The 22,320-nt window shown below is 42.5% G+C and overlaps 1 protein-coding gene across 5 annotated transcripts in view; it reads right to left on the bottom strand.

Moving 5' to 3' along the window:
- LOC147231144 (netrin receptor UNC5D-like) overlaps positions 1–22,320 on the bottom strand; it is a 174,223-nt gene that overhangs the window by 12,236 nt on the left and 139,667 nt on the right. For 4 of the 5 annotated variants that reach the window (XM_086152317.1, XM_086152320.1, XM_086152318.1 and 1 more), the window contains 5 exons: positions 18,139–18,324; positions 13,135–13,284; positions 12,084–12,302; positions 10,907–10,991; positions 2,414–2,585 (listed from right to left, as the gene is read on the bottom strand). In XM_086152317.1, the coding sequence (XP_086008443.1) occupies positions 2,414–2,585; positions 10,907–10,991; positions 12,084–12,302; positions 13,135–13,284; positions 18,139–18,324 (812 nt within the window). The remainder of the gene's footprint in view (positions 1–2,413; positions 2,586–10,906; positions 10,992–12,083; positions 12,303–13,134; positions 13,285–18,138; positions 18,325–22,320) is intronic. The other variant, XM_086152319.1, reaches the window with a different exon arrangement.

The following is a 22,320-nucleotide window of genomic DNA, read 5'->3' as shown; positions in this document are numbered from 1 at the left end:
AATTACCGCTATAGGACCCTGTTCAGATATAAAAAAGAAGCTTTTAATTACTCATCAAAAAGTGTAAGGTGGAAACCGTCCGGTGTTTTATATAAGCCGAGCGACTTGTTGCAAATGTGACTATTATCTGTTATTACCTGTGGAAGAAAAGACAGAGAGGAATTCAAGATGAGGGTTGAAATGACTCTGCATTTTTGTGGTTAAAAAATGGACCCCGTTGTTGCTTGGGAATACGTTTTTAAAACACCGTGCCTAGTGAAAGCGGGAGGCTTCGTTCATGCGCGGAATGTAGAAAGCGGAATGAAGGCCAAATGAATAATGACACATCTTACAAAGCAGATGGGGATACAGTATAGCTGACAAAAAGGATTAGCGCTTTTATCAGATGGCCAATTCCTCCTCATCTTGTGGTAAATCCTCCCTAAATCACCTCTGGAATAGAACTGTGACCCGGACTTCCCCTCTGCATACGGTCCGGCTGGAGCGTATAAAGCAACGCGGGGTAATTTAGAAGCCCATGGCTTCCTAAACCTGCCCCATTAGGGCTGCGGCAGACATGAAGGATCTCCATGACATAGCTCATCCGCGCAGGCAGCTGGGGAGGAATGATGGAGCCGAGCTATAGCTGCACAAAAGTGCAAGCTTTAATAGGAATGACGCTGAGAGGCAGACAAAAGAGGGGAGGGGAGAAGAAAGCGAGGATGAGAAGGGACCGCTATCTCTCGCTATATCACTAATTCCTGAGATTAGGTTTTGAGTAATCATCCTCCCTGAGATAAAGTGCTCATTATTCCACTGTGACAGAGAAAAAGATGGGTCAGGACGTTGCATTTTGTACTACTTCTCCTCTTTCTCTGCATCTTTCGCGTTAGCCTCTCCTCTTTTCCGCTGACATTCGCTCCCACCAGCGAAGGGTCTTTTGATAGTTTCCTTTTGTGCGCCGCGTCGGCCGGCAAATTACATTTGTACGAATGTCACGGCGTGTGAATGGGGCCGGGCCAGGACAGCGCCAGGTGCCCTGCAAGGTCACGCTTGCTCCGGGGCCACACTTCTCCACCGGGGGCTCCCGAGCTTTCGGATGAAGTTAGTTAAACATTAAAAGAGCAACTTAGGTCTATCTACTCCTATGAGGGAATGAATGGAGGGCGTTTGGATTGATGTCCAAGAGTGTCTTTTCCAGACAGTGAAGTAGCTCCTCGGTAAAAAGTTATATCATTTTTTTCTCCCTCTCACTCTCTCTCTGAGAGAGGTGGATCTGAGAAACGGGATGTCACAGCAATATTCGGAGACAGCACCTTGCCGCATTTGCAGCAATTAAATCGTTTAAAAAGCACAGCTGTCATTTTTTAGCTTTTGAACCCATGCTGAGATATCAGACTGGAAAAGGTGCTTTGAATTCTTTTTGGCTAAAAGATCTTTATGCTCATGCAATTTTTATTTAATTTCTAAAATAGCTAAAAGAGATATCATTGCTCAATAATGATTTTTGCCACGGATGAAATGCAGTTGTGTCTGTTTTAGTCATCATATTTCATGACGCTTTCATTTGAAAAGCACAATTGCTCTTGTGTCTATACCTTATTTCCAAAATGTAATTAAAGCTGCAAACAGTTTATTTTTTCATGAACAAAGATTTAAGAATTACTTCAATTTCTATGAAAGTCATCACTGCGTAATTTCATTTTCAGGAATAACATAGATAATTAATGCATATTCCATGTACCCATATTTAGCTACATGCACATGCACACATTTCTCTGTTGACTCACAAGCCACATGTAGTAGGTCTTAAAAGCAAATCAAATGTATCTATAGCCTCTCTGACAAGCCGCCTGTCAATTGCTATCCTTCATTTACTCTTATCCAATGGTTTCTGTAGCTTTATTATGACCAAACACATATTTTTAATATAGATACTATTTTTTCATAAATGTCTGCCCTTTTTCTGCATGACATCCATTTGTGTTTGTATGCCATCATCAAATTTCCGCTAAATTTCTTTTCAAGTGTAAAACACAGAGATCTGCATTTGCAGTTCATTTCCTACGTTTGGAGTATCAGTGTTCTAGCTGATAGACGACCGTGGTGAATTTGCAATGCGCGACGCTTTAAAATACCATCACCATTTTAACCGGGGAAGAAATGACACTTTCAGTGACTAATAGCAGTCATTTGCATTTTGTTTGACATTGCTTTTTGGAAGTGTGACAGCACGGAGTAGATCCTGAGAGGCTGAATTTCATGTTAAATGATGATTCGGAGCTGGCAACCCAGAAAATAGCTCCATAGGTACTGAAGTTCCAGTGTAAAACGGTGCAGTTTATCAGACAGTACCAATATTCTGGTGTACCGGTAAATGTTGTGTACATCCCACGCTGGATTGGACCACCAGGTTTTAGCTAAGTTGACTCACCTCCCACTTGTTGTCTTGCGTTTGTCTCTTTAGCCGAAAAATCCAGTTATCAGCAGCAACTTCAGCACAATGAGCAATGGTCATGGCGATGGGACAGGACAGGTCCAGGCCCGTCGGGCCATACGTGACTGTGGGGCTCAAGAAGATCTCAGGTCCATCATCGGGCACGGGGCTGAAAATACACAGAGGACACATACCCACACTTATTAAACATATGGGATGAAAGTAGGTCGGCTACTTCAATCTTCAAAACATCAAACAATCAGTCAGCAGTAACGGTAAAATACTGTCTGCACAGTATTTTACACAGATCGGAATCTCCTGAACAACTGGACCACAAAATAAAAGTTTTAATTTGAAACTTAAAAAAACAAGTTAAACAAATGTTTTATTAAATTGCGTAGTTTTTCTTTTTGTTGTCTTGCCAACACCACCATTTTGTTTAAAATATAGCCTATTATTTTTCCCCCCTGATATATTCAGTCTTATCGAAGCTGGGGGGGCACGGAGCAGTGTCGCCCTGAGCCGGTCCCAAGCCCGGATAACTGCAGAGGGTTGCGTCAGGAAGGGCATCCGGCGTAAAACTTTTGCCCAAACCAAACATGCGAGTTAACCATAACCATCTCATGACGGATCGGTCGAGGACCAGATTAACAATAACCGCCATTGGTACTGATTACCTACAGGGTACCAGTGGAAATTGGGCTACTGATGGTCGAAGAACAAGAACTAGAAGAAGAGGAGGAGTGCGTGTTCGGAAGCAGAGAGAGAGGAGGAAAGGAAAGAGCCTGGGACTGAGAGTAGGGACTTTGAATATCTGGACTATGACAGGAAAAGGTAGAGAGTTGGTCAACATGATGCAGAGAAGGAAGGTGGATGTTCTGTGTGTCCAGGACACCGGGTGGAAAGGTAGTAAGGCTGGAAGCTTAGGAGCAGGCTTTAAGTTGTACTATTATGGTGCTGACAAGAAGAGAAATGGAGTAGGAGTTATCTTGAAGGAGGAGTTTGTTAAGAACTTCCTAGAGGTGAAAAGAATGTCGGATAGACTTATGAGTCTGAAACTGGAAATTGAAGGTGTGATGCTCAGTGTTGTTAGTGGCTATGCCCCGCAGGTGGGATGTGAATTTGAGGAGAAGGAGAAGTTCTGGAATGAGTTAGATGAAGTGATGCAAAATATTCCCAGAAATGAGAGAGTGGTTATTGGTGCAGACTTCAACATGTTAGTAAAGGCAATAGAGGGGATGAAGAAGTGATGGGCAGATTTGGTATACAGGATAGGAAAGCAGAGCGACACCTGACACCTTGTTTTTGTAGACCTAGAAAAAGTATATGACAGGGTGCCGAGAGAGGAGCTCTGGTATTGTATGAGGAAGTCTGGAGTGGCAGAGAAGTATGTTAAACTGGTGCAGGACATGTATGCTAGCTGTGAGACAGCGGCACGGTGTGCTGTAGGGGTGACAGAGAAGTTCAAGTTGGAGGTGGGACTCCATCAGGGATCAGCTCTGAGCCTTCTTGTTCGCAATGGTGATGGACAGGCTGTCAGATGAGGTTAGACAGATATGTCCATGGACTATGATGTTTGCAGATGACATTGTGAGAGCAGAAAACAGGTAGAGGAAAATCTAGAGAGATGGAGGTATGCTCTGGAAAGGAGAGGAATGAAAGTTAGTCGCAGCAAGACGGAATATATGTGTGTGAATGAGACAAACTCGGGTGGAACAGTGAGGCTACAGGGAGTGGAGATCAAGAAGCTGGAGGATTTCAGGTACTTGGGGTCAACAGTCCAGAGCAACGGAGAGTGTGGAAAAGAGGTGAAGAGACGGGTCCAAGCAGGTTGGATTGGGTGGAGAAAAGTGTCAGGGGTACTATGTGATAGAAGACTACCTGCCAGAATGGAAGGAAACATGTACAAGACAGTGGTGAGACCAGCGATGTTGTATGGACTAGAAACAGTTACAATGACCAAAAGACTGGAGGCAGAACTTGAGGTTGCAGAGATGAAGATGTTGAGGTTCTCTTTGGGAGTGACCAGGATGGATAGGATCAGGAATGGGTCTATCAGAGGAGCAGCACATGTTAGATGTTTTGGAGAGAAGGTCAGAGAAGCCAGACTGAGATGGTTCGGTCATGTACAGAGAAGGGATAGAGAATATATTGGTAAATGGATGCTGGAATTGGAGCTGCCAGGCAAGAGGTCTTGAGGAAGACCAAAGAGAAGATTTATGGACGAAGTGAGAGAGGATATGAAGGTAGTTGGTGCAAAAGAAGAGGATACAGAGAATAGGGTTAGATGGAGAAGGTTGATTCGCTGTGGCGACCCCTGAAGGGAAAAGCCTAAAGAGGAAGAAAATATTCAGTCTTATTGAAACAATATGAGGAAATCACAAATCAAAGTTGAAAGAAGAATCATAAAAATGTCAGACAATTGTAGAAGAAGCCCATTTCTGGAAATATTGTTTAAAAATGTGTGTGTGTGTGTGTGTGTGTGTGTGTGTGTGTGTGTGTGTGTGTGTGTGTGTGTGTGAAAGACAGCAATCCTTTTTTTGGAGAAATCATGCATGTGATGAGTCTCCAGTTGCTTGATTTTAAAGGTTGTGCCCTGAACATTTTCACAGCCGGTGGCACAATCATTGCCTTTCAGACTTTCTGTAAATCAGCCTAATAATAAGAATGATGATGAACATTTTTGTGGCCATAACAAAAGATTAATGTGGAAGGCAACCACACAAGAGAGGAAAAATTGTGACCGGCCCTCTTGATGAAATTGTGTTTGGTGTAAAGTGGAGGGAAGTGGTCAAGGCAACCTGGAAACCCCTTGTGGTCCTTTGAGAACAAAACTAGACCGACAGAGACGCCCGGGCCATAGAAGTCATGAATGAACACAAACTAAGAGATGAATCTTATCGCAAACTTGATTGTGCTTTCTTTTTGTGAGAGTGAATTCTGAGGAGTGCAACGAATATTGACTCGTCTGTAACTCATTCGCCTTCGCTGCTCATCCTGCTCATGGAGTTGCAGTCGGACAGTAACCCTATACCATCTGACATTGGTTGAGAGGATTAATCTAGACTAGTCACCTGTCAATCATAAGACTAACTTACAAATGACAGAGATGAGAGCCGTCGCTCATGCGACTTTTTGCTTCGCAATATGAGCTGAGATCTGAGTTGCGAGGGAGTGGGAGGAGCGCTTTATGCACCGATTTTGCCGCTGCTGTTCTTTAAGTGGTGTTTAAAAACAGTCGGATGCGCCGCCCGCCGCTAGGTAGCCCAGCGAACAGCATCGAAAAACCTAAGCGAGGTGTGTGTGTGCTGTGGACCCGTCCGTGAAGAGACTATCGTGAAGAAAAGGTGTTCTGTTGGCGAGATACAATGACCGAGAGCATCATTTGTGCGAAGGCATGACACATTTGCGAGGATTTGGTCTCTACCAATCTCCGCTGGCATATTCATCTGATCTTCAGGGTAAATACACTTAATAAAATAAGTTTATTTTTTTACATCCTCCGTTTTTATATACTGTAATTTCCGGACTATTGAACGCACCTCAATATAAGCTGCACCGGCTAGCCGATCGCTATCTTGGGCTTCCTCCTGCCCACTAAAACCGTCAAAGTCGTCTTCTCCGATGTCGGAGTTGAACGGACTCAGAATTTCCTCGTCATTTCATCGGTCCGATGTGACGAGGATAAACGTTTTAGCGGCGTGAAGCTCGTTAGCGTCCCCCACCCAAAGTCCATATATTAGCCACATCGTTGTTTACGTGAAAAAAGTCGCGGCTTATCGTCCAGAAATTACAGTTTATCATTTACACATTATTTATTATTTACGATGTACCTTTTTCTTATCTAAAATTATGGAACCAAAACATTGCTGTGGTGTTTGGGCGGCTGTAACGGATTAACAACATTTTGATTCCTTTTAATAGGGAAATTTAATTTGATACACCAGCAAATTGAGTTGCGACCAAATCGAGTTACAAGCTCAGTCACGGAACAAATCAAACTCGTCAGTCAAGGTTCCACTGTACCTATAATGCCTGTATCTAGTATTGGCAGTTCTCTCGCGGTAATCTAGTGGTACTTATGGCAGTTGCTGCTCACACAAACATCCAGCAACCGATGTGCCCCTTGCTTACTAACACAGTAAAACTAAAGCCTTGGATGTTTCTAATGAATCAATCCGTGACTGGCTGACACATAGACACACAGATAGGGGAAGATTAAAGCACCAAGACTAATGGACAGTGGGGTGGGGGAGGACAGGCTTTAGCACACAGCACGTAAGCTAGTTTGGTCGATGGAGCTTATGAAGCCTGCCCAGTCCAGCCTGGTGACAGATTAGCTGGGCCAAGCTGTTCTTGGCCAGGGGCCCAATCCTGGCTGGAAACCTGAGAGCAATCGATGGGACCACCATCAGTCATGCAGCTGGCTCGGCTGGACATCTCACACACGCGGAACACGATATTGGTGGTGTTGTCGCTGGAGCAGCATGGATATTTCTCAACTGCAGTGCAGACAAATCGTGACACGTAGCCACATATGTGTCAGGGATGCGGTGATGCATCTGTGTGTGGGTACGGGGTAGAAATTAAAAGTTCACGGGTCGCAATTTTCATGGCGGATCGCACGGGCCGGTGCCGAAAAAATCACTCACTTTACCGCGAGCCTTTTTCCTGGCGGCGCCGGTGAATGCTCAGCTCAGCCGATTCGGTAGGTATGATGGGATTGATTTCCGACAATGCTCTTCATAGACGGAGAAGAGAAAAGTAGGGAGTGACTGTCACACAAATGGTTTAAATCAGAGAAGCGGAAAATGTGAATACTTTATCCATTGATTCATCCTCAATAGCAATCGTCCTGCTCAAGGAGGTCAATTGACCGGCGTTTGACCCAAACTGGTCAGCAGTCGATCCCAGAGCCACAACCATTCACTCATGAAAACTACCGCATATTTAGGGATGCAAATGATTAATGATTTTTTTCAAGACAAAAACCTCAAACTTGAGTCACTGACGCGTGGCTCCGATTTTTGCCACCCTAGGTTTTCGGCCTTAACTCTTTTTGACCCCGGCAGGGGATCAGAACCGTAGCTAGCAATGGAATGCTGTGTTCGATAACTGTAAATATACTGGATGTACTTCAATTCGGGGGAAAAAAAGAAAGAAATCGAAGAACCAGAACTGCAAATGCAGGATTTTTGTGTAGGCTCCATCCCTGGATAGTTTTATGGATAGGTTGAACAGAAAAAGTGAGGGCCGATGTGTTTGCGTATTTCCACGCTGCGCGCTCTGTGCTCCGACTCCGGTTATTCTTACATTTTCGGTAGCCGCTTGGCACACGGACCCTTTTCCCTTCTGTAATTTCTAAAAGACTATATCGTTCATCATTGAAATCAACACTTTGAAATGAAAAGGTGTGATGAGCCGTTGCCTAAAAATGAAAGTCAGGAATGGAGACAGTTCTGTGGACCTGCTGCAACACTTCTGTGCTAATCAGCCCACAGCTTCAAGCAAGGCAAGGTTATCTTATGCTGAGACTGTGGTAATTTTACAGATTGCCTGTGAGCAAAGATTAAAGATGGTTAGTTAGCATCTCAGCTTGTGAGTGTAAATATATTCCACTCCCAGAGGAGTTGATATATTTAAGTCATTATTTATTTTGTCTTCAGAAAAAAAAAGAAAACACCTAATAAAAATGTTCAAGGCAGGTGTAATAGTTTATTCATATTTTTTAAATTGTTGTCGGCTCTGCAAGTCATCTCAGAGTTCCACTACGCCCCTGGTAAGATTCGCTCCTGAGTATTTGTAGCGGTATGAATATTGGACTTTCATTTATTAAAATAGAATCGATTCATAACATAACAAATATTATTCCGAGCCCGCTCACACGAAGAATGAATTGAATGAGTATGAAATGTGATGAAATGAAATGAAATGACGTTTAATTCATTTATAGAAGGGAAATGATTAAATAAATATAAAACTATGAAAAAGAAAAATTCACAACAATTGTTTAAAACCATGTATTTTTTTTCTAAAATTAATTTGGTTTCCGTAATATAACACCTCCATTCATCATTCATTCGTTCATTCATTCTCTATATCACTCATCTTGCAGTCAGAGGGGGTCACCGCGGGGGCAGAGTCTGTCCCAGCTGTCATGCCAAGACTCAGGGTTCACTCTGGACCGGTTGTCGGTTGATCGCAGGACCACATATAGAGGCGTAAATCCATTTGCTCTCTCATTCACCTCATATAGAGACAAACTCTCTCATCACTAACTCTCTCGTTCATACATCTGGCCATTTTAGAGTCTCCAAGCATCTTGCTACATGTTGTCGGACTGTGGGAGGACAACCAGGCAGACAGAGAAGGGAGAGCATGTAAACTCCTCACAGACTAGTCTCCTGTTGGAATTGAACCAGGGACCTTCTTGCTCTGAGGTGAAAATGCTTACCCCTCCCCAAAGTGCCTCTCGTAAAGCACGATTCGTCTAATAGAAATGATAACGCAGGAGTAACCGGTTAACAAATGATGATGCTACTTTGTTATAATCAATGGGAAGAGACTCAAATAAACTGTGAACCCCTGCTTTAATATCAGTCTTAAATCTTTAAACTGAGGTTCATTTAACATCTCCGAGTCAACTCTGACTTGGTCTTGCGACAGCGGTCCAAACCCTCTGTGTTTGCACGCCATGTTTGCAAATGATGACCTGACCCTAGTTCAAGCTGCAGAGCTGCTGATCATTAAAAACTCATTTTTCATTATTTAAACATTTAAATGAAAACATATTTCCACGATATACTGTCACATCATATAATCTTTTGAAAAGATATTCTGATATAGTGCCTGTCCATTATCAGGATAAAGTGTTTGTTGCTCTATTTACCCATTTTTGAGATAATGTAAATCATTATAATTTCTCTATGTTCGGAACAATATTAGTTTTATACGGTGAGGTTTACAAACAGCCTGGTGGGATGAGACAAAAAGCCCGGGCAATAATTAGGGCAAGTTTCGAGGTTTTGGAGCTCAAGGGGGTTCATAATAATTGTAAAAAAATCAAGTTTCTTTCGACAAGACTGTCAAAATAAAGTTAAAAAAAAGACAGTGTTTAATTTAATTAATTTAATTTATAATAAGACGGGCTAAGGCAGGTTTCAGTGGTTCAGAGAAGCTGGTACTTCTGCAAAAAGGGAACAATTATATAATATGACTCATTCGCTCAAGGCTGTGCGTCATGTCACATCACAGCGTGATCCGGTCCTTGCTCACCCCGGCGTCTCCTCCTCAGATGGAGGAGATCATACACAATAAGACCGCGTAAAGCCCAGAGGACGAACAGGAGCTCTTCCCAACACCCGAAACCCCGCCGGAGCTGATCGATTGCCACTCTTTGCTGAGGAAAGCAGCGTCTCATGTAGATGACCAAAGTTTGAATGGGAAGAAAGGATCCAATTTCTTCTGCAGACTCCACACCTGTCAGAAGATAGGCCCTGACTGACAGCTCAGTGATGCATGCTTCGTGGAGCTTCTTAAACGACAGCCAGAGAGGTAAACAGCCTCTGGCTTATCTAAGCAAAGCAGGAGCCTGAAGGGCAGCTGCTTGACTGCATTAGGGAAACCTTCGGCTCGCTGATTGAACCCTGAGCCTCCACCTATAGTTGACCTTTCATCTGTAGCTCAGCCCGCACAGCCGTGGCTACGTGGTTCTAAATGTCACTTTTGATTCTCACTCAGATGTAGAAATTCAGCATTAATTGGGAAGCACAGCTCGCTTGCTGTGGTTTTGGGCTGTTATCTTGCTAGCAGGGTTTCAAACTGACATGCTGACACGTTGCTATAAATCAAGAACGTGTCCAAGAACGGATTTCTCGTGCGAAGACAGCTTTCAGGCTGCATCGCGAAGGAGCCGAAAGGCGCTCGGCTCCTTTTCCGGCAGCTCTTATCTATTCGACTTAATAGATTTCTAGAAATTTTGACGCGTGGAAAAATGCTCCCGGTAGCACAGGGCAGTCTTAAAATTAGCAGTGTATCGTGTAACCAAATCCATATCGCACTTTCCTTGTCAAGTTGGCAATACTCCCAAACTCTAACCAGTCAAGACGAAAAGTGATAGGGTATCATTTGTGTCTACTAACACAAAAAGGGCTACCGGAGTTTATCTTTCTCCGCTGAGTGAGTTGCCTGAGGCGGTAATGTAATCCGTCTGCGGCTCTCGATGTATTTGTGACGCACCGCGCGGTCCCCCGTAGAGTCGGCGAGATGAGCGAGGACCCCGTGCCGGGCGGAAATATGTCTGCATCTGTACGTGTATGCTCCATGTGAGGTGCTCTCTGCATGCGGGTACCTGTGCCTGTTTGTGCCGCGCGTTCCCTAAAGAGGGGCGGAGACGACATGGCGGGAGGAGATATGTGACGCGGCGGGTTGAAAGATTAAAAGAGAGCTGCTGAAGAACCAGACTGCTCTGCCTCAGTGAGAGTCCCCTACCTGCTGTCCTCATGGTTGATGATCATATACATTTCCCAGGTAGTGTCTTGTGCGATTCCCCCATGTGGCACCAACAGACTGATACCTGCGGAGAAAGGGGGGGCGGAGGCAAAATCTGATCAACACATTGCTGCCCAGCTGTCAGCCCCCTAACCCGAGGAGACGGCGAGAGACGGTTTCAGAAAAAAGGTAACGGTAGCGTGTTCTGAAAGATTTGTAAATCAATGCCTCTGACAACATCACAGGCTGCTTCTTTCTCAGACGCAAGTGCAGCATCGCCGCTGTATAATAAACAATTACCGCCAATCAATGCTGCCATAGATAAAGCCCCCCGAGGGACACGATGATGAATGTAAGCCATAAGGAGGAGCTGCTTGAATAATGTGATCACAGGTTGACATCTCACACACTCACGTGCAAGCACGCACACACACACACACACAAGCACGCACAGACACAGACACCTCATACACTGATCATCTAAATCAAATTTGATCTGGCCTGATATAAATTATATTTGAAATGATTTTGACGAGTGATAATAGTGTGACCGATCCTTAATACTGAAAGGAATACATAAATGGCAATTAATAAACACCCTACATCCGCACAGCTTTGTACAGTTTATTTAGATAATGAACGCACACGCTAAAAGCAATTAAAAAAAGACAAAATAAAGCCGGTACAACTGAAAGCATGTATGAAGACAAATAGAAGGGAAAATGTAAATATTCACAAAATAACAGTCTTGAGAAATGAGGTAAACTTAAACATGAAAAATATTAATAAGTTGGACTCAAATCACATTGGGCATAATGCTATGGCAGAAGTTTAACAATTAAAATTCTCCTGTAAGGTATGATTTAAAAAGCGATTAAATGATTTCACTAACAGGACATGCCTCGGGTCTGGAGGATGAAGCCCCAAAACCGAATAAAAGCACGTCTTTACTACATCTCTTCATTGAATCAAATATTCATGTTCTTATATATCCGTCGATAGGCGACACTTTCACATTTTTGATGCTGACCAAAAACGACAAGGTCAAAACTTCTTCAAAATTCACCGCTAGGCTTTGGCTAAGTGTTTGACTAAGGCATCGCCTCAATGTTTTGTTTTTGCCTCAAGCAATGTAAGCTTTTCACATCAAGTGAAAACTGGCCAGCGGTGCTCTCACCTGTGCTGGGGACCACCAGCCTGCCTCCTGCATGGCCAAACACCGCTGTGGCTTTGTGCTGAGGCCTGCTGGGAGCCACAGAGACTTGTGGAATGAAAGGACTTTTTTGTCTCCTGCCCAACGTCGTTCCCATCGCGATTCCTCTGTAGTCGGGGGCCAGGCCCCTTGGAAAAGTCTGCGGGTGGGGCATTACATGATATTCTGCCCTTTCTGCCATCCCTGGAAATATAAGGAGGAAACTTAAAGGCGAGAAAACTAAGGCAACGGTGTGAAAAATACAGTCAAGAATGATTAAACACGATATAAACAATTCCCCAATTCAGGATGTGCGAAATGAATGTCAGGAGCAGGATAAGAAAAAAATAATTTGTGTGAATCCCATTTACGAAAAGAAATTAAGTACTTTATAAAGTTTTTAAGCTCTTACCACAACAAATTAGAATGAACCTAATAAGACTGAGACCTTATTTTGTCCTTTTTGTCAAACAGTCTGCCAAACCAATACGAATTTTTATTTTTATTCTCTTTATCTATTGATTTTTTTTTTGAAACACTGCTTTCTGTTTTCCCCACTGGGAAGCAGTTTGTAACTTTGCTAACAAAAGTGCTGTAAAATGAAGTTGTTGCAAATGCAATGTTGTGTGTGTTTCGGCCGACCTCATCAGCAGATATCTGCCTTTCACTGCGTCAGCGTTCTGTATATCTCAACTGATAGGGAAACTTCTGGGATTGCTTATATAAAAATGCAATGCCATTCTTATGAATACGTTCTCTGCTCCCGAGATTCCAGCATTAGCCCTAACCGGCAGGATATGAGCTGGTAGTCACATTGGGGACAATCTTCCAGAAGCAGAAATCTCTTACTTTAAGAATTCCATTGATAAGGACTTTGATAGATGCTGGGCCAAATGAATACAAATTACTTGAATAAAAGACTCATAACAAGGGCCTAGAACATGTTTGGTTCGCGGTTTTAATTCGGCCTCGGTGAATATAGCTTTACAGCACAGACGACAGGCTTCCAAAAAAAAAAAAAAAATGTTTTGCTGACCTTTGACCTTTAGATCAGGCAGCGGGTCAAGGAGTGAATGCTCGGCCATCAGCTCCTTGTCAATCGGGTCCTGAAAACACATGGGGCTGGTGTAGGTACGCGACACTGTCAGATCAGGTTGCATGGAAGAATTAATGAGCAGGGGGTTCGCTGAAAACACACGCACGCACACACACACACACATACACACACACACATGTACACACACACATGCACGCAGGAACAAAAAGCTAATTAGTCTCAACAACAAGACGTCTTGAAGAAAACAGCCACACTTCTGCACAATGACACTAAACTGACAACATCGGGAGTTAAGAAAACCTTATCAACAATAAATATCTCTTGGGTATTTAATTAGTCAATTTGTTGCTTTGAAATCATCATCGTTATGGCAACAAGACCGTCACGCATACTGTGGTAGCAATGTTCCAATTAGATAGACAAATGAAAATAATGACAGATTCAAAATTTGACTTGATGCAATAATTTGATGCGTTATTTATGCAAGGAAGTGACGATGGCTTAAAAGTGCCAATCCTTTACAGTCGCTAAGTAGATTTACTGAAAATGTGTATATATGAAGACCTACATATGCTTTAAGTAGTTCCTCATACATCCATACATCCATTTGATAATTCTCCATCCCCCGAGATCACAAATTGTAAATAAAATGCTGACGGCATCTTTCATTAGCAAAACAATGTGTGATCTGTGTGTACTATAGATGAGAAGAATACGGCTTATCATTTTTTTCCTCTTGAGCTGACTATGTTTTGATGCTTACAATATAACATGCTGAAGAAAAAAAGAGGCGGTTATAATCACAATGTAAATACTGTAGCGGCACAATAGATAGCGGCACTCTTTGTGGAGGTGCTGCTGGTTTAAGCTCTCCATCTAGCTGAGCGAGTCCTGAGCTTAAGGCTCACTAACTCCCTGCTGTCTTATCAAAGTGAACTTTATTAAAGCTCCCTGGGAGCCGCTGCTCTGGTGACCCGTGATCTCAAAATGTCCCCAAATCTCAGAAGGAAAACACATATTAGGGTAGAGAGGGAAAAACTCCAAGCCACAAATATTGAAAATACAATAATTATTAATTCGATTCATTAATTTCTTTATCTGGGATTAGATATAAATCCTCCTGAAATTACATATAAAAACATAGACGTCGAGCCTGTTTGGCTTCTTTTTTTCGTCTTCTTTTCCTCCAGGCCATGGCGAATCATCAGCCTCCATCTAACCCTCTCCTCCTCACCCTCTTCTCTCACACAGACGAACTTCAAGTCTTCTTCTGCTCCATCAATTAATCTCCTCCTCGCTCTTCCTCTGGGCCTCCTGCCTGGCAATTCCCACCTCAGCATCCTTCTCCCCAGATATTCACTATCCCTCTGGAGCCCGTTCAACATTTTGTCATATTTCCAGGGAGAATCCGAGCATTGATGCATTTCAAAGTCAATCTGCTCGGAAAACGAAACCCTGCTCGTCGCTATGCGTTTTTCCGGAAATGTTTAGAGCCTTGACATTACGTACTGATGTTTGCAAATTGTGTGTTATGCTCTCTAGATGAAAAGTAGTCCTGTAGCCTAATTTATTGGATATTTAGAGAGCCATAGCTGCACAGAAGGCAGGAATCTCAAATGGCTCAAGTAAACAAGCTAAAACATTAAATACAGTCACTCTGGCCTTAATAATTCATGTCGTCTATCAGAACACAAAGAAACATCTGCATAATTCATACACATACATAACTACAAAAGAAATACAAAACTGTACCCCGTACGCGCATGTTTGTTGTCCAGTTCAAATCCGACATGTCAGTACATGAATTTGCAGGAAATGAATTTTGATCCCATGACCCGGAGCTACATTGTGCATCTTTTGGCATCTTCAAAACTCATCCAGTGATGAGTGTCAAGGCTAGCGGGAAATGTGTGTGTTTGCGTGTCACGGGGCTTCAGCGCTGCAAAGCTCAAATGTGTGAGGGAGGCTATTTATATTGATGTGAGGGAATATAGTTGTTTAATATTTAATCTGCACCGCATTCTAATTTATGGAGTGCGATGCTTCTAATTATCCAAAAGTGAAACATCATGCAGAGATTAATTAATTAATACATCATCTGATTTGACACCAAAAATCAAATAATCGAGCTCAGCTTACTTTGCTAGACAACTCTGAAAAGTGTCCTCTTTACATTTTTTTTTTATCGATCGCAGCTTGTCAATGTCATCTTATTTTTACCTACAGAACCAAGAGGGAGGTGCGATGGAGCTGGGCACGACTTCGCCACGGGGAAGAGACCGAAAGACTGACGTGGCGACAAACAAGAACTGTGATCGATGTTCGATATCTAAAGTCGGAAGCGATGCCGCCGTGATGACCGGCATCTCAGGTGAATGGGAGACGGTCTCAATATGTCTCCGAAAGCACGGCTGCATAGAGTGTAAAAATCATCGCAAAAAGACGTGAAACATGAAAGGATGATTCAGTGAGTAAAAAACAAAATTAATGAGGAAGAAATATAACTAAAAACTTGTGAAAGTCTCCCCGGTTAAAGTATGTTTTAAGCAGGGAGTTATCCAAGCCCGCTGAGTCAGCTGACCTGATTTCCTCGGGCAGATTGTGCCCTGAGCCTCAGGACTCTGACTGCAGATGCTCTGTCCCCTCTAGTTTTTTTAGTCAGGATTCTGGAACAGACAAAATGCATCTGCCCAAGGCTCCCAGGGTTCAGACCGGCACATACGGCACGAAGACACCCGCGATACCGAAGATCATAAAGGAGCCCGAGAAGTAATCAGAACATTCTCGAAATCGATGTGAAACATACTAGGAGAGCCAGTGAAGTGAAGCTAAAACAGGAATGATGTGATGGCTTCTCTTTGTACCGCCTTAGAACCTGGCAGCTCAGTTCTGTAAATACTGAAGTCGATCGATGGGTTTTTTTTTGGTTGAGTTGAGTTGAAGGTTGCTGTGATAATCCAAGCTTAAAATGGTCTCCGTGTCTTAAATATTTAATTCGATGGAAAACATCTCTTAGGTGATGAAAAAACACTACTTCTCCGGTATTTGATATGACGCTTGAAAATTCAATTACCAGACTAGGCTTGATAAATTCCATTCGGGAAGCAGGAGATGCTCGGATTTGCTTTGTCATGTGCAGATAAAAATTATGATTTTTAGGGTTCAATTGAGGAAATTATTTTGACATCCAACGTTTGAAGTAGAGAAGCCATTCAGGAGGTGCATTCAAGCCGTCAGCCCGCTGATCTAACACACAGATGCAACTGAGAGTCGACGGCACAAAAATGGAAAGGAACACAATGTCTCTGAATGAGGTGCCCCCGAAGAAAGCCTGCATAAAGAAAAACCCAGCTGGTCTTGGGACTGACTCCTGAGGCACACCATATCTGACGGAGGAAAATATGAGATTTTTTTTTCATTTTACACAGACACACTGAACTTACTGTTTGACAGGTGAGATGAAAAGATGTGGTCGGAATGTTCTGCCCACTGGCTCAGTGCCACTTATAGGATGCCGGGATTCATTATATGACAGGCTTTGCAATGGTCCAGAAGTCCAAGTACAAGGACTGAACACATGCTATCAACAACCGTTCACAGATCACATTTAATCTTGATCAGGGAATCTCGTTTCAGAAATATTGCCTTCTCCTAGTGCGGAAAGAAATTGTAATTTCTTTCCAAAATGTATGATATAAAAGTTAGTTTTTAGCAGGTCAGAAATCTGAGAGTGAACTGGATCCGGCGCAGCCTTTTTTTTCTTAAACAGATGGAGCGTGTAAAATGTTTTTAAATAAATTGGAAACCAGCTGTTACACAGAGAACCGTTAAAAAGACAGATCAAACAGGGCACAACAGGTTACATGGGGTACCTTTGAGGTATTTTTTTGCTTTGGGAAATCTAACAAGTCATAGCAACTCAAACCTCTTCAGAAAATTGCTATGAAAATTAGTTTGAGGGCAGTGCCAATCACCAAACAGTATCTTGTGGGCTCGGGTCTGTGATGGTTCGCATACTTTTGATTTCGTTATCAGAGGCTGAGCCTCGGGCTCTCAGTGGGCATCCATGTATTAGCAGCTTAAACTGTTGTGACTGTGGTACTCCACAGGAAGCCGCACCTGCACATGTGCAGAAAAATCAATACACCCCCTCCTGTAGACGCAGATCTAAGGTCGAGTTGTGGAACACTTCTTTCAAAATATCGCTACTCCAAGAGGACTCCAGTACTAGCTGTCTAGTTCCTTTTTTTTTTTTTTTGCATTTGCCAATTTGTCTTATAACCACTTATTATGAGAAGCGGTGCATTATTTTACTGTGCAGATAACATCTCATTTAAATCAATCACCCAAGCTTTGCTGAATAATATGATACTATAAGAAGATCACAATAAATAATACAGTATAATATTCTTTTATGCATTGATTATCCATTCCGCTTATCCTGCAATCAGGGTTGCGGGGGAGCCGGAGTGTAAACCAGCTGTCATTGAGCAAGAGGTGGGGTTCGCCCGGGACAGTTGATTACAGGGCCACATCGAGGGACTCACAAGCATTCACAGCCATTCACTTTTCCATTCATACGTCACATAGAAACAATCGCATGTCATACAGAGACAAGAACCCTTCGCTCTCTCACACGTGTTGGCAATTTAGGGTCTCCAATGAACCTACTACATGTTTTTGGACTTGGGGAGGAAAGTTGGGGAAACCCATGCAGATATGAGAACACGGAGACTTCACAAAGAAAGGCCCCCTATCGGAATCAAACTGGGGATCTTCTTGCTTTCAGGTGGCAACACCGCTGTGCCATTCTAATATAATAATATAACCAGGCACTTTAATCTCTACTTGTTTCAATTCATTCCATATACCAGAAAACAAAAGTAATGGGAAGAGAATATCCACCTTAAAATGTAATGTTACAGGGACGTGCAGTGAGTAAAACTTCCGATCTGTGAGACGGCAAGGGAATCAGCGGCTCACCTTGACGGGACGTCTTAAAGCTGAAGGACTGGAAGCCGCCAGTGAGCGCTGAGGAGTCGATGACATCCACGCCGTACTCGCTTTGGCTCCGTCGGTAAAGAGTGACAGCGATAATCAGCAGCACCACCGTCACCACGCCTGCAGCAAGGCCTGAATACAAGGCCACGTCACTGCTTGTCTCCACACCTTGGAAAAAGGAAATAGGCAAACTGAGTTTTTTCAAGGGCGTGATTTACCTGTTGTTTGTGTGAGTGTACTTTATTTTGACCCTCAAACCAAAGTTCAAGCAGATCTCTGAACACAGCGCAGATTGTGTCAATCAAATGAGAACGTTGTGCTGTTTAGTTGTTTTGCCTTCATGTCTAACCAACCGTTTCTTTCTGGGCCGTTTCTACCCTTTTGCTCAGACAGGAAAACAAAGACAAACTTAATTGAGCACGTGAATCGTGATTTAATAAGCTGAAAAGGAATCATTGCGTTCATGTACCTCTTAAATGATGTATCCGAAGGAAAACATGATGGTGTGTCATTTAGGTTGCACCGATGCGGTTTTCCGCATCGCCTCCCGACGCCAGAATGTGTTAAAACATACGACGACGGCCTCATTTAATACTGTTGTCTCACACCTGTTGTCTTTTCAATATTCTCTGATGATGCACCCTGTGACAACCAAATGTGCAATCTAACCACATAGGAACGACACAGTGTTTGAATAAATAAGGACCTGTCTGCAGACTGCAATTGAGGAGTTAGAAGTAATTTTCTCCTGCTGTACATTGATTTTGGGGTTCAATGGTAAATCCGGGTTAAAAATGCAAGCAGCCATAATCGGAGGAACGCCTAACACAGTTCTTAGCTACTTCAGCACCCGCTTTCTCAATTCCCCCGTCTGCACAGCCTCCCGATGCCATTCTTTGTTGTTCAATCTTGGCACATTAAAAGCTACTGATGAAGAACCTCGGAAGGATGCGATTATAATCAACCCGGCACCTGACTGTCATTTCAAACACCGCCTGGCTCTGGGGTTGGAGGCACTCTGGGATAACGTGACAAAACCAATTCATTAAATTAGCTCATCGCCGATGATTACAGTCTATCTGGTCCCACCAGTGCAGAAGCATCCAACTTCACAAAGAAAACAAATGAGCGGGAAATAAAGGGACCGCTAGCTTGTTCTCGAAAGATAATGAGATCCGCACTGAAACGGGACATGCTCAGAAATCCTCTAAGTAGCCTAAAGCTCAAATGAGGAGAAATTGTCAAAGTATGCAAAGGCGCATTAAAAACTACAGTTGCAGGTTAATTGGGGGCTCGCAAACTTTTGGCAGCATGACTGCATGCCTTTGCCCATTCCTGACAAACAAATATAAGATGTTAAGGACAGGCAAGGAGAACACATGCCTGTGGCTTAGCAGGTATCAAATTGATTTTTCACTCTGCAAATTAAACAACGACAATGGCTGCATCCATCGGTGAAAAGTCTCCCAACTGAGAAAAAATAATTTATGGAAGGACAAAAAAACATCCCTCCCTGGTTTCCTTAAAAATGTGCCAACAAACATAAGGGAGAATAATACTTATAATTATAAATATAATAATAATAATGATACATATTTACAATTTATAATTTACAGTAGCTGGTCTCCAACCGCAGAATAGATGTTTTCCAAAACTGGAGTCTTACTTCATATTCAAATTCATGAACTCAACATGAGTAATGACCAAACTTACAGTGTATGAATGGAAAAAAATGTATCCCCTTAAAGCTAACTATGTGTCAAGTCACACATAAATATAAATAAATATAAATAAATATAAATATAAATATATCTAAATACGTATGGAGTGCACTCATGGATATCTTGTTTCCAGCTGCTCAACTTTTGAAACCTACAGATTAATTTAGGGAGAAGTGGCTTTCAATGAATTGCTCGATTACAACTCCCCTGCTAAATAAAACAATAGATAAATAAACAAACAAAGATGATAAAGCATGAGTGGGTTGGGATTAGCGTACAATCGACAGTGTGATGAAATAGTCAGCCGGTCACGGAAAGAAATGTCTTTTCATTCTTCATTTCATATAAATAATTCTGCTAGAATAACAATAAGAAATAAAAACTAAATGATTTGAAAGAGAACTCAGATATCATTGAATTGATAAATATCGCATTTATTATTCATGCATGCTGCGAGCTACCTGGCAATGTCTGGCAGTCATCCCTATCGCGAATAATCATTCGCTCCAATTTCAAGTATGGGAGAATTGTCATGCACAGTGATTTATTTTTCATAAGCACACATGTCATATTGGTTTATCTCTCTTAAACCATGACATACTTGTGAGCCATTAAATTGTCTTTTTTTGTCTTTTTGAAGGCAAAATCCCAGTCTGCCGCTCGATTGCCAGCTAACCGTGCTGAATCAACCAAATGGCTGCTGATCAGGTGTGCAGAGACTCATTGTTACAGTCAGTCACGGACTCAATGCTGTTTTGCCACTCTAGAAAATAGTAGAACTTGTCACCTAGCAACAGCTGGAAAACTTGAAATTCATGATAATGATGATGATGACATTGACGACACTGAGCGAGCGTCGAGAAGCAGTCTGTAAATACTGAATGCACTCCAGGTAGCGGAGCGGGACAGTCGAGTGCGTGCTGCGGCCGTTGAGAAAAGCAAAAACACAAATATTTGAATAACATGTTGACATTTTAAAAAGCAAACAGAAAACCTACCCATTTAACCTGAGTTTCAATTAATCTTATCTTTTTTGTCCACATCTCTGCACCGCATTATAGTCTTTAATAGGGTTGTAGGTTAATTGGAATGAACGCTTTAGGCGGGCGTTTGTGTGCCTCTGTGTGCGTGTGTGTGTGTGTGTGTGCGTGTGTCTGGGAGAGAGTGTGAGCCTGCGAGATGGAATCTAATCAATTTGGGGAAATGTGCTGGTTTACACATTCACGCATTCCTGAAGCATTTCTGATTTTAATACAAAACAAAAATGACCTCCCATGGACAACAGTCTGAATCAATGTACCAAGATCTTAGTCTGGCAAAAACATTGTTTGGGTGGTTTGGACCTTCAGGAAAGTCAAACTTTGACTTCTGTGTCGTGTGTGTGAATGTGTGTGTGCACATTTACCCCCAAGTCACATGTGATCCTGTGACCTTGTGTTTTCAGAGCACTTGCTATAGTACGATATTGTGATAAAAGGTACAAAGTGTTACAGATTGAGGCCCCGTCTAAATCAAGTATTTCCATCCCATTAATGATAAGTTAAACAGCTGGTTATTGTGTAATATAATAAAATAAAATAAAATAAAAATATTTCGGTCTTATGGGGATATGACAATGGGAAAAAGTTACAGGTATATAAACAGAAAGGTTCACAGGATTAATGTCACAACCTAATGTCCGTGACCTTGTTTTATATTTGAGCACAGTCCCAGGCAAAGCGATGCTGAGCCTTCTTTAGCCTTAATCTTCCTTGTCCATGAGTCTCCCCTAAACCTATCTGAACATTTCAAACCATCCCGTTTATACTTTATAGAACTGACCCTGAATTGGATTTGGGAAATGTCATATGTAGTGTGGGCATGAGAAAATAAAATCCCAGTCTCTCCTTGCATTTGGAAATGAGAGTTAAATTGGTCTCCTGATACAATGTCTGCTGTGTTATTGATCCGAACCAATCTGAGCTCTTACCCTCCCTCTTGCTATATATAACCTCTTCATATTAGATCTACTCAGCATCTAGAAACCTTTTCCTTTTGTGACAGAGACTCGCCCCCTTGACATTTTAAGTAGCCTCTGATGTTTGTTACTGCAGTTGAACGCGATAAAAAGAAAGAAAGAAAGATCAGCATAGTTTCCATAAGCGGGTCTTTGCAATACGACACATGCGCTAAAATAATGGTCAGGAACCGGGGGTGTCGAAATTGCAACCTTTTTGAGATAGTATTGCGGCGGAACACCATCAATGGACAGGGCTTCAAGACAAAATTACAACACCCTAACAGGGTTTGATTTCGATGAGATTGATGAGAGGTTTATTGGAGAATATTGCAAAATATATGGACGGTGGCTGAATGTGTCATTAATTACTTTACATTAATACTTCCTCTGGGGGTTGAGCGGTCACTGTGCGAGCTTCAACCATATCTGATTTGGAGATGGGAC

Source organism: Fistularia commersonii, chromosome 9 (genome assembly GCF_037954325.1).
Source record: "Fistularia commersonii isolate RoL2024-O1a breed Wild chromosome 9, RoL_Fcom_v1.0, whole genome shotgun sequence".
NCBI lineage: Eukaryota > Metazoa > Chordata > Actinopteri > Syngnathiformes > Fistulariidae > Fistularia > Fistularia commersonii.
This window is presented reverse-complemented; position numbering and strand designations above follow the sequence as displayed.